The following is a 13,830-nucleotide window of genomic DNA, read 5'->3' on the forward strand; positions in this document are numbered from 1 at the left end:
ATCTAAAATTCTAAAATAATTGTTCTGGGAAAGTTCTAAATAAAGGGCCAGTTTTAGCTCCATTGGGGAAATTTGCCCCAAAGGTATCAGAGGTTTCTCTAGTTAATCTCCAGCTACCTGAAAACATTTCTCTAGTTAATCTCTAGCTACTTGAAAACATTTCTAGGGTCTTTTAAAAGCTTGCTTAAAAACAAACTACAAATCCCATGAGTCAAAGATGGATTAGAAACGGACACCTCCCCTCCAAACCCTTCCCGGTTCCCTAGAATGTAGTGTGCTAAAACTCAGGTTGAGGCATCCTGAAATATGCCTGAAAGAAACGCCTGCTGTTTCATCCCGGTTTTTAATCTGTGCTCTAGCTTGGCTCCTTTAAATCGGTGCTGAGAATGAGGAAGGAGAAGGAGCTACGCAGAGCGGGATGGGCGCGGGTGTGAGCATCACCTGTTCTGAAAGGGGCATGCGCACTGTGAGGGCGCGGACGAGGAGGCGGGGCGCGGTGGGAGGGGCCGACGGCGCCTAGCTGGCACCACTCAGATCTGCTTCTGCCCGGCTTGGGGCGCTGAGGCGGCGTCGGGAGTTGCCTTCTGCAAAGGTTGCCTGGCGTTGTCCAACATGGAGGAGGCACTGGCCTCGGGCATCACCTGCAAGAGGGACTAATCTCCGCCTGGCGTTCAGGGCAGCGGTGCCGGAGTTCCCGAGCCCAGGGACTCCGCCTGCACGCCCTGAGCCAGACCCCTGCTCTGGTTGCTCCTCCGGCGGCGGGTTTCCCGGCGGGGACGCAGCGCAAGGAGGGAGCGCGGCGGCTCCGGGTTTCCTTAAGCCATGGGCAACGAGGCGAGCTTGGAAGGGGAAGGGCTCCCCGAAGGACTGGCGGCGGCGGCAGCGGCAGCAGCCGGAGGAGGGGCTGGCGGGGCGGGGAGCCCCTTGCACACCGTGATCCCGGCCGGCATGGAAGCGGATCTGAGCCAACTGAGCGAAGAGGAGAGGAGACAGATCGCTGCTGTCATGTCAAGGGCGCAGGGGCTGCCCAAAGGAAGCGTTACCCCGGCCGCTGCGGAGCCGCCTTCCATGCACAGGCACGCACAGCATGATGTATATGTTCGGGCATATATGTACAGCTTCTCGTGCACATATGTGCCTGCCCATATGTGCCATCACAGCAGTACATATATGTCGCTTCCGTTCATTTTATTCTTCCTAATGGGGTGGCTATAAACAGAGACCATAAGCATTCTGTTGGGTAGAATAAAAATGATGCATTACAGAGTTTCTAGTGGGATAGTCAAGGGTTGCATTCTTGGAACTGTGATTTTAGGTTGTGATTTCTGGCCTTTTGGAACCTTTTCCCTCTAGGGTGGCGTGGAGAGACGCCCTCCAGTGTTTTACTAATCTGGAAGTCTTCCATTAATACAGAACGGACGTGTTAGGAAATGGATAGAGCTGGGTGTTTACCTGTCTCTGTTTAAACCTCCTCAGTCATTTTGGGGTCTTTTTCTCTTTGAATAATATCTAAATATTTCTGTAACGATACCTTTAATTCCCTTAGAGGTGATTTGTCTTTCCTTCACACCCCACCCCCAGAGGAGAACAGGAGCTGTTTAGGTAGAAGGCATAGAATGAATACACCTTTTATATTCAATGAGAAACCCTAAATTATGTTGTGGCGTTAAACAGATGATTTGGTCACAGCAGTGCAGGTGCTGTACATGTATTTATGAATTAGCATATACTATTTTCTAAACCACTGCTGTTTTATGTGGAAAAGGATCTTACAGTTTATGGAAGAATGTGTGAATTTGTGTTATCTTAAAATTAGTTTCCAGTACATACTTTTAAACACAGAGCAAATAACATCTTGCATAGGAAATTAAGAGCTGATTTGTAATATTAATGTATGCATTTCCCCCTCTAGCTCGCTATTTTCCTACATCCCAATGAACTGGTTGTTTTCTAATTAGAGTACTTAGAGGGTGTAATCACTGTGCCTGCCCTGCCTTTATTCTGTAAACAAACCCTTTAACTTCCCACCCTTCCCTACAGAACAGTTCTCTGACCATGGTCCTGAAACCACTCCTGCTTTATGGTAACCTAACAATTTTCATTAAAGATACTGGAAATATGAAAAATCTTGATGTAGGTGTAGGCTTTTATCCCCTACTTCATAAAATAAATGCACTTTAACTTAGGAGCTATAAGTATATGCATATAATTTTGTCAAGTAACTAATACAGGATAACTGTAAAATGTTTTATGGATGATGACAGTATTTTTCACATAAAATCTTAAATGCATAAATTGTATCAGCTAAAAACCCATTTTCTTGAAGGGAAACCCAACACTACTGGTAAAAACTGGCTTTTTCATATTGAAATTTTTTTCTGTGTTTTTAAAATTAGTGATATACTGGGCTATTCCTTTGGCATTAAGTCTTTCTTATACACTCCCTTAAGAATACAGTTTATGATATGTACTGTTTTTTTCTACTAATTAAAACCTGACTTAGAAAAAAATTTGAATGTTCATATAGTAGATTTTTTTTAGGTTAATAATGAGGTACAGTACTTTTATTAACCTTTTAAAAAATGTATGCCAGCTCTGCTGCAATTTTTCCTAAGAGCTACAAGCAACAGGTTTAGCATGCTGGTTACAGATACCAGGAAAAGTGAGAACTTTGATTTCTAAATTCCTTACTTCTATTTAGAGGGTGGCTAAAAAATAATACTTCAGCCTATGAAAGTATAGTGTTTTATGCATTATTTGTATCAGGTAACATAATTTTAAAGCTCTCTACTGATAGTTTTGTTACTGTAGAATTCTTAGCAATAGATTTTCTGAGTCTAAACAGTTATTGACAAAAGCTTCATTCAAATATGTAAACAATATGTGCATGATTTTGGCAAACTGTTTACATTTTACTGAAAGATTTCTATAAAAATCTGTAAGTTTGGAGAGTTATTCCCACGTGTGATAACCAAATAAATACTTGGCTTATGATTTAGATTTTTAGAAACATATTAATTCAAGTATATATAAGAAGTTATATCCAAATCATTTCACATTTTAGAAGGTTACATGATGTGAATTAGACATGGTGGGGTTTTACTTTTTTTTTTTTTTTAATAAATAAGGGTTCACAGCCCAAAGACCTTATCTGACTATTTTTAACTGACTCATAGCAAATTATATATGATTCACAGTCATATATGCCTATGTTTCCTTGCCTCTAAATAAGACAATAATACTTATCTATCTTGTAGAGCCATTGTAAGGATCAATTAAACATTGACAGGACCATTTCTGCTTGGATTTTAATTTGAAGTAAACTTATACATATAAAAAGTAGTATATTGCTATCAGCAGTGAATGGCACTGGCAGTGATGGCTGCAGACAAGTTGTTGGTTAAACTATTCATTGTTATGAGTTATTTTGATATATCTATATCTATATTCTTTTACATACAGAGAAGTCAGTGCAGTGTACTGGAAATCCTGTCCCCCATCCTCCCCACCGGGACTTAGGACTCCAGATTTCTATGACTAACTAGTTTTATAACCTTGAATTAATATCTTTGCCTCTTAAATCCTACTACCCTCTACAATGTAAAAATGAATAGAGATTTCTAAAGTTGCTTATATTGCCATTATTATAAAATTTTATGACTCAACACTGTCAAATGTCATTGCTTTTTGTGTTATATTTAAAAATCTTTTAGTATTCCAACTGCTTTTATAGTCTGACTCTCTAACGCATTTTTTTTCTCATTTGTAGCTGAAACATTTTTTTCTGTTAATATGTGAAAGAAAAATTTGAATATGAGGATGCCAATAGTGAAATGAAAAAGAGAGGTTGTATAAAACTTGAAAAGTTAAAAGCTAGAAGTTAGAGCTTACAAATGAAATAGTCCTGGATTTTTTATTCATTGTTGATCCAGGGAAATGCAGTTTTATTACTTCTTATCCTCATTCTATTTATACCTACAGATGTAACATAGAGGAACTTTCCTGAAAAATACTTCCAATTAGTAGAATAGTGTCAATTCTGACTGAATTGATTATTTTCCTTAGCATTCCTTGAGGCCTCCGCTACTGGGTAGACACCTCCACAACTGTTTGTCTTCGTAGAGCAGCAAACTAAAATGAAAACGAAATATTTCCATTTATATCTCAGAAGACCAGTAGAAAAAGTTAAAGTGAAAAGGATTCAATAAACAGTAATCAACAGGGAAACAAAAACCTGATATGTTCATTCATTTGTTCTTTTGCTATTATTCATTCATTGATTCATCAAACATTAATACTCATCGACTAGTTACGAGCTTTGGTTCTAGTGATGCAAAGATGAGTAAAACACTTTCTCTCCCTTGGAGCTCATGATCTAGTACACAAGAAACAGATTACATTTTAATCATTCTTGTTTTTAACACAACTATTATACCCAACAAAAAATCATCAAAAGACCATAGTTAGCTAAGGCATCTTTTTTTTGTTGTTGTTCAGTATTAAGCCTATATCTTCTCTTAATGATTATCTGTTTCTCACTTCCAGACATCCATATTTTATATTTATTTATATTATTATAGCAACTAAAACTAAATTTAGTTTGCCTACCTGTATAGATATTCTCTTACAGGGGGCTTCTATAACATAATACTACTTAATATTTATAAGACACACATGCAGTTATAACTTTTAATGCAGGCAGCTTGCTTTAACTTTTGGTGTTTATTGTTATCACAGATATTTGGTACTCAACAACATTTATATTTTGTTTTATATAAATGAATTAAGTGAAGCAATATCACAGAAAAAATGATTATGTTTAATAGTATTTTCAGGGCTTCCCTGGTGGCTCAGATGGTAAAACGTCTGCCTATAATTCGAGAAACCTGGGTTTGATTCCTGGGTTGGGAAGATCCCCTGGAGTAGGAAATGGCAACCCACTCTGCATAGTATAGTTAAGAATAGATTTTTAAGTACTCTGTTTAGCTATGGATTTCTTCAATAAAATGCCTAAATAATTCTTTATAGGATAATCTCTTAAGTTTGTGCCCCACAAGGGAGTGGTAAACTTTATTAATTGAAAAAGTAACATTTCTAGAATGATGTGAAAACATAAACAGTGGAACTTTTAAAATATAATCGATTTTGGATTGTTTACCGTGGCTCTTCAGCCAAACCCACTCCACTATTCTTGTCTGGAGAATTCCATGGACAGAGGAGCCTGGCAGGCTACAGTCCATGGGGTCACAAAGAGTTGGACATGACTGAGCAGTTAACACTCTGTCTTTGTATGGAATGGAGCAAATGGATAATTTTAGTTCCTTTTTTAAGTACAGGCTTCAGAGACAAGTTTTTATAACTTTTTTTACCTGGAGGAAATTTCCAGAACTAAGCCTTCAGTTTATTAATCTTTTACTAGAAAATAACTTTGTGGCATACATTGCCATTTATAGTTTATTTTCTTCTGACTCATTGCTATCTAGAAGTAATATGTCTGTGTTGCTTCCTACTGTGCCTTACATGTTTTTTTTTTTTTGAACAGAGAAATTTTTATTACAGGGTCATGCAAAGAGATGGGTGGCTCATGCCTTAAGGACCCCAAAGTTACTAAAAACTTTCCACAAAGCCCTTTTATAAGAAAGGTGAGGGAGGGACATGGTTAGTTGCTACAGACTACTTGGTGTCAAATCCTTTGTTCTTGAAGTCAAGTCATGATCAGTCAACGATGTTCATATAAATCACTACCAAATGAATGCTATTCTCTGCATCCTAGTTGTAGCTAACAGGAGGCAGATCTCAGCTGTATGTCTTACATCTTGATCTATCCTCAGAGTTCTGTGCCATTGGGTGAAATTAAAAAATGTAATTCATATTAAGTACCAGATGACCTGAAAAGAAAAAGTTATAGTCTGGTCTATTGGCAGGTAAATTTTTGACAAAACAAGTGAAAACCTATACAGTGTTGTGATCATCTCATATTTTAAGTGCTACTGAATCACTGTTTATCTCCTTTTCTTTTAATTAAAAAGAAATCTTTTTGAAAGTTAGAAATTTACATATATCAAAATACAGCTTGATTTATCCCATAATTCTGATGCAGCTTGTTCTTATTACTTGAAACTTTATCAGTAAATAGCTTATTTGGAGACTAATATACTTGATAAAAGTATATATGAGAAACAAGTATTTTAATTATTTAACCATCATTTAGAATTGATGTTTCCAATTTTTTTTTAAAAAAACATCTTGTGTATTTGTCTATGAGTTAAAAGAATTTTTGCAAATTACTTTTTAGTTTTTAAGTCATTGTCAATAATAATAGCTAATAGTGGTAATAGTAAATGTTATAGAAGACATTAAGTAAGAGATCTTTATTTCTTTTCTTCCTCTGAGTAAAGTAACAGTACTTTTCAAAAGTGGGATGACAACCATCTTGTTGCTCTTTGTATATCAAGCTGTATCTCAGGATGCTTTAAACATCTTATTGTTACATTAAGGGACCTCAGATTAAGACTGCAATTGGAAAAATAATTGAGTGATATAACACTATTTTTTCACAAGAAAGAAAGGTTTCTCAAATTTTTATAATTAAAGTAGGAATTCTTATTCTACGAATTTAGTATGATAATATTTGATGGATATTACATTTTTGACAAAATAGGGTAAAATTGAGTAGATGATCAAGTTTCCAGAAACACCTAAAAACCTCCTTTACCAGATCACTTGAGGTCACATTGTGTGTCTTATGTAGCTAATGTAAATTCTAATATTAGAAAACAGTTGTTTTTAAAAATAAATATTTTCACTTCTTGGTATGCTAGTGTTTGGGAGACTAACATTTTTTGACCATAACCTTTGCTTAAAAAGGATATATCCCGTGAACATGAATGTGTGAATGTACTGGAACATGTCTTTGCATTGTTTTGTGAGTTAATATATTTGAACAGACTTTAAGTATGGCCAGATTCTATTCTTAACTATTAAGTGTAAATGTGAATTGTGTTTTGTTATAAGTAGTTTCTAACTAGATATTTTAATAGTTCATCACTTATAGTAGCAAGTATTGGATCTTTCCCCCTTCTCTTCACCTCCATGTTGAAAATCTGAACCCATGTAAAGAAAATAACAGACATTAAAAATCTTATGTTACTTACAGAATGTTGTAAAAATGGATTTTAGTTATATTTATATGATCAAAATTTTGAAGATGTAAGAAAGTAACAGCTTTTTCATGTAATTTTGAGTTGGTATAATTTCCATTATTTTTACTTCTGTTTGTTTCATTCTTCTAGGAAACAAGAGTTGGATAGTAGTCAACCTCCAAAGCAACCAGGAAAACCACCAGACCCTGGGCGTCCAATTCAGCCTGGTCTCAGTAAGAGTAGAACTACAGACACTCTGAGGTCAGAGCAGAAATTGCCTGGAAGAAGTCCTTCCACTATTAGCTTGAAAGAATCGAAATCCAGAACTGATTTTAAGGATGAGCACAAGTCTAGTGTGATGCCTGGCTTCCTCTCAGAGGTTAACCCTTTAAGTGCTGTCTCCTCTGTTGTAAATAAATTCAATCCTTTTGATTTGATATCAGACCCTGATGCCTCCCAGGAGGAAGCCTCCAAGAAACAAAAAATAGCTCAGAAGGAACAAGGAAAACCCGAGGGAGTCACAAAGCCTCCATCACAACAACAGTCTCCCAAGACAGTTCCTAAGCAGCCAGGACCTGTGAGGGCTCCGCTTCAGCAGGAAGGTTCTCCAAAATCCGGATCCTCTCAGCCACCAGAAAAAAGTAAATCACAACCTCCAGAAACAGGAAAGCCAGCTCAGGGCTTCCCCCAGGCTCCTCAGACAGACCAGGCAAAATTGCCACTTCAGAGAGATGTATCTAGGCCTCAGACTAAACAGACAGACCCAGGAAGGGGTGAGTCAGCTAAACCCTCACTGCAGAGCCCCTCCAAGCCACCTATTCAGCAAGGAAGTCCTGGAAAATCTCCAGCCCAGCAGCCTGGACCTGAAAAACGTACCATACCACAGCCTGGGCCTGCAAAGCCCCTAGCTCAACAACTGGGAACAGCAAAGCCCCTGGCCCAAGCTCCAGGGGCAGCAAAATCCCTGGTTCACCAACCCGGGCCACAGTCTCCAGCTCAGCCGCCTGGGCCAGCAAAGGCTCCAGCTCAGCAGGCTGGGACAACAAAGCCTCAGGCCCAGTTGTCCGACTTAGGCAAGACGCCACCTCAACAGCCTGGCCCAACGAAACCCCCTCCTCAACAGCCGGGCCCAGTGAAGCCCCCTCCTCAACAGCTGGGCCCAGCGAAGCCCTCTCCTCAACAGCCTGGTCCAGCGAAACCCCCTCCTCAACAGCCTGGTCCAGCGAAGCCCCCTCCTCAACAGCCTGGTCCAGCGAAGCCCCCTCCTCAACAGCCTGGCCCAGCGAAGCCCCCTCCTCAACAGCCTGGTCCAGCGAAGCCCCCTCCTCAACAGCCTGGTCCAGCGAAGCCCCCTCCTCAACAGCCAGGCCCAGCGAAACCCCTTCCTCAACCTCCAGGTTCAGCAAAGCCCCCTCCTCAACAGCCAGGCCCAACGAAGCCCCCTCCTCAACAGCCTGGTCCAGCGAAGCCCCCTCCTCAACTGCCAGGCCCAACGAAGCCCCCTCCTCAACAGCCAGGACCTGCAAAGCCCTCAGCTCAGCAATCTACAAAACCAGTAAGCCAAACAGGAGCTGGGAAACCTCTGCAGCCACCAACGTTTCCATCTGCAGCACACACTCCAGTACACGGCCTCCCTAAAACCATCTGCCCTCTTTGCAATACCACTGAACTTCTGTTGCATGTTCCAGAAAAGGCCAATTTTAACACGTGCACTGAGTGTCAGACCACTGTTTGTAGCCTCTGTGGTTTTAATCCCAATCCTCATTTAACTGAGGTAAGTTCAGTTTTTTCATAATGTTCATGCTCTTAAAACGTGTCACCGTCTTCCACAAACAGTGGTTAGTTTGTCACTGATATGATAGGATGGCATTCTTTTTCTATGGTTCTTTTCTTCTTTTCCTCCTCCTTTCCTACGTTCCTCTTTTTCTTCTCTGCCAAATGTAAATTAGAGTTTTTTCAACGTTTCCTTCAGTAATAATATTTCTCTAAAACATTACTATAATTTCTGATAAATTTGACACATAAAGGAAGTATGAATTGATTGAAAAATGCAGAGCATTTACTCATTGCATTCTGGGTGTAAAGTCCACACTATTATTATATTACATTAATATACTACATTAACTTTTAAATTCATGCTCCTACCTACCTACCATGTAATACTCTTGATATGATATTTTTATATGGGATCCTGTTTATGCTTGGGGAAAAAGCAGACAAGGTTTTTAGATTCTAAATACAATTTTAATATAAAACAATACATTTTTTCAAACTACACATCCCCTGCCAGTGATTTTTGCCATAATCTATGAGAGGATGCTTTCCTCTTTAGTTAGAATCATTCATAAAAGTATAAATCACATCATAAAATGAAGTCATTAGAGCAGGTTCAACACTGATTGTTTACATAGAAAGATCACAGTTTGTAATTCTAGGTCATTGGGTAAACATTCCTGGCAGACTGAGTCATGAACGGGCCAGTTGTGACACAAATGAGTTTAAGATTGTTCAATCTGATTCAGGTTAGAAAAGTTATTCTCAGCAAGCTAGTTAATGTTAACTTAGCATTTAAAGACCCTGGATAAAGTAGCATTTTAATAGGTAGAGATTTGGGGGAATTTTCAGGGAAGGGACACAAAACATAAAACTGCAGAACTTAGAAACTCTCTGGAGTTAAGAAATAATACAGTGAAGATGATATAATAATACAAACTAAGTGAGAATAAGAGGGGTTAGGATCCAAAGGAAGATGTTTTTAAAAGAAATGCAGTAGTCCCTCCCCGATAAGAAAGCACAGAAACCATTTCGTCCATCTGGAGAACAGCTGTTAGTGGGCTGTGTGTGCATGGTGTCTGTGAACAGCCCAAGAAGGAATGGAGGCAGCAGTCATTGAAGGATTGTGTGATTTAAATATCTCCAAGAGTGGAGACTCACGTACTGTCATTCTAACTGAAATCCCTTTTCTGCTAAAAACAACAGTGATGATTATTGGTAACTGTTAAGTTCATTTGGATACTTACTGTGATGAAAGATGATAATGATGTCCATTTAAAGTATGTCAACCTGTGATTTTTTGCCAAAGTATTCTTTTTACCAGAAGTCATATTAAGTACTCTACCATTTTAGATAAGGGATTCTTTAATGGTAAAATTGGAATTAACAAGAACATTTATGTTGTGGAGGAGATCAGATTATAAATAGTTTGCTTATATATTTGTAGCTTTTTTTCATATCTTAAACTTTTCTGCATTCTTTTCTTGTTTTTTAAAAAATTTTATTAAAGTATAGTTGATGTATAAAATTGTTACAGGTGTACAGCATATCGGTTTACAAGTTTAAAGGTTATATTCCATTTATAATGATAAAGTGTTTGCTGTATTCTCCATGGTGTACAATATATTCATATGGCTGACTTCATGTATAATAGTTTTATACTTCTTAATCCTTTACCCCCAAGCTTCCTCTCCCCCTTTTCTTCTGCCCACTAGCAACCACTGGTTTGTTCTCTATATCTGTGTGTCTGCTTCTTTTTTGTTATAGTCACTAGTTGTATTTCTTAGATTCTGTGTATAAGTGATATCATACAGTATTCATCTTTCTCTATCAGACTTATTTCACTTAATGTTCTCCAAGTCCATCCAGATGGTTGCAAATGGCAAAATTTCATTCTTTCTTCTAGCTGAGTAGTATTCCATTGTATATGTGTGTGTGTGTGTATTTATACATTTTGATGAAGATGTGTTTCTGCCCATAGTATACCATCTTCTTAGGAATGTGCAGTAATAGTGACTTCAAACAGTAGATGGTCATTTTATAAAATGTTAGTCATGACTTTGTGACAGTTTGTAAGACAGAAACATGTACTTGGACCTTCAAGCTAAATATATCATTTGAGTACCTACCAAATGGAAGGTATTTTACTATATGTGTGGTAGGATATAAAGATAAGTAAAACATAATATTGATCTCTACATGATTCAGGTATACTAGGTTAGATAATACATGTACAAGGAAATATAACATGTGGTCAAATAAAAGCTGTGAAACACATGAGCAAACATTATGGCCTATAGGGCAGGAAGTGTCATTAGGGTAGGAAGTCGCCCATTCCAGTGGGTGAGATTAAGGAGAGATTTGTGTAGAAAATGGCATTTGTGCTAGGTATGTAACAATGGATATTTCTTCAACAGGTAGAGGATGTGAAAGGGAGTAATGATTTGGTCTAAGACCTAGAGCCAGAATAATGCAAAGTGTATTTACAAAATTGGCATAGCTCTAGGTTGGCTGAAGTGATGGGGAGGAAGTGAGCAATGAAATTGGAGAGAAGTTGAATTCAGATTTTGGCATTCCACATCAGTAGCAGTGAACATTCTGCTTTTTGAAACTTACCTTAATTAATATAGTCATATTTCAAATCCTTCATTAATTTTACAAATGTGTATCAAATGCCTAGTTGTGAAACACTGACACGTACTTTGATAGAATCAAGTATTTGTTAGATATGGTGTTTTCCTTCAATCAGAAAATAGAGGAAATAAAATTTGTAGATAAGAAAGGGGAAAAACAAATATATAAGAAAACTAACTTACTGTAGGGCTTTACAGTTCACATAGTTCTTTCCTATTTATTTTATCAAAATTAAATTTCCAAGTAATTCTGTGGTTATATAGTCTGTTTTCTCTGTTATATTTTCTTAATTATAGAGAAAATTGGTTTTCAAGTGGTTATTATGGTTGCTTTACTTGTTAGGATCAACCTGATAGTAAATAACTAGAACCCAAACTAAATCTTCTGATTCCAAATCCATTTACTCATGGTAAGAAGAAAGAAAGGGCTATGATATCACATGAAGTATCCATGACTATCTGTAACAGTATCATAACTTTCTTCATGGAAATACAAGTATTTGACCTGGGAATGTGAAGAATGATAACTTGGACATATTTGACAGAAGCTTGGAATGTGGGGGCAGGTAGAAGATCTCAGTGGCTTAAAAATAGAAAGCATCCCCATTATTAATGAGATGAGTGTGGGCAAATCATTTACACTTTCTCTATCAGTAACACCATGTGAACAATAGAAACAATATGTTCTCTGCTGAACACAGTGAATTGTTAGGATTAACTGAACATTTGTATGAGAAGGTATTTTTCAATATATGAAGTTCTTTTGAAGTTGTAATATTATCTGCCATGGATAATCTGATATTTTAAACAGAGTTGATTTTGAAAGTTTACCCTCAAATTATTTTCTACAGATACAATATTATAAATTGTTGGATTCTGTGATAGCAATCAGGAGCCATTTGATCTAGAGTGTTACAACATTTCATTTTAACTTTGATTTTCAAAAGGAAATGAAAAGAAGTAGCGCTCCTCTCCTACCACAGAGTGATATAAAGGAGAAAACAAATAAAACATTTCTCAACCAGGAGTCAAATGCAGGAAATCTATTACTCTCCTAGTAAAGCTGTCCTTAATTTGGACACTGACCCTCTGCCATCCTATTTTCTCATATTCAATGGAGAAGCAGAACAGAAATAAATACAGAAAAAAACTGCTGATTACCCATTTTGAATGATGGAGACGTTCATTGTAAATGAGTGGTTTGGAGAGACTCGCTTGACATTTTAGCAATACCACCACATGACGGATATAGAGGAACTACTGGAAAACAAAACACCTGACCTCAAAGGGGAGCATCTACTCAGAAAATAAAAAGAACTTGTAAAATTCGTATGATTCATATTCCATCAATAATTAGCATACTCCAATTTCACTGTGCTGACTTGAAGATAAAAATGGACCCAGTTGATGTTTTGGAAAAGAGAGACCCAGAATTTTCCCATCAAATTATCTAGCTGCTTAATTGAGGACCTACTATGTTTCAGGCACTTTCTGGACTGTCCTAGATGTAAGAGTGAACAAAATAGCCAAAAAGTGTATATTGGTCAGAGTGGCAAATAGAACGAATAGAGGGATGGATGGTAATAAGTGTTACGGAGAAAAATGAAGTAGCAGAAGGTTATATATAACACAAACCAAGGGAAGGGGTTGATGATATATTGGTGAGGTCCCTTCATTCCCTGTCATTCGGGGATTAGCATGTGGGAGTTGATGGATGACTCAGGAATCTGGAATTTTTAGTGGTAACTAAAGGTCTAATTTATGTGTATAGTTCTAACTGAGGCTGAGGGTTTGAAGGGGGCTAAATAAGGAAAGGGTGGGAATGTACCCAGAAATGTTTAGAGTTCTGAGATCCCCCTCTTTACTCTTCCCTGTGGGTTGTGGAGGCTGAGAGTAAGCATTTTATCTCCAGTACAGAGAGCTCTTTCTAAGCACCTTCCCATGAAATTGTAGACATTTTGAGGAGGTGGTTATCTGAAATTCTGAGGTTCCCTTGGGACTCTGAGAGCTCTGGGGCTCTAAGAGAAATATTTAAAAATTATGGAAATTATATCTAAGAGCTTATTAATTCTAAGAGTTCCAGCCTATTATTTCTAAGAAATTATATCTAAGAGTTTCAGAAAGAAAGAATCAAGGCTCTAGAAAAAAGGAAGTCTTCAGATTTTGATCCACCAGTAGTCAAGCATGATTAACAAAATGCCTGATAAATATATCCTGGTGAAATGATGTGATTTCCAAGGATAAGGAGAACATTTGAAAGACTTCTACAGAGAAAAAAAAAT

At 37.6% G+C, this 13,830-nt stretch overlaps 1 protein-coding gene across 1 annotated transcript in view; it reads left to right on the forward strand.

Annotated features, from left to right (window-relative positions):
• Positions 1-406: 406 nt before the first annotated feature.
• The window catches only part of PCLO (piccolo presynaptic cytomatrix protein), a 389,810-nt gene continuing 376,386 nt past the window's right edge, over positions 407-13,830 (forward strand). Inside the window, exons 1-2 of the mRNA XM_061413775.1 lie at positions 407-1,076; positions 7,293-8,916. Of these exons, the coding sequence (XP_061269759.1) occupies positions 823-1,076; positions 7,293-8,916 (1,878 nt within the window). The 5' untranslated portion in view covers positions 407-822. The remainder of the gene's footprint in view (positions 1,077-7,292; positions 8,917-13,830) is intronic.

Source organism: Bos javanicus, chromosome 4 (assembly GCF_032452875.1).
Source record: "Bos javanicus breed banteng chromosome 4, ARS-OSU_banteng_1.0, whole genome shotgun sequence".
Taxonomy (NCBI): Eukaryota; Metazoa; Chordata; class Mammalia; order Artiodactyla; family Bovidae; genus Bos; species Bos javanicus.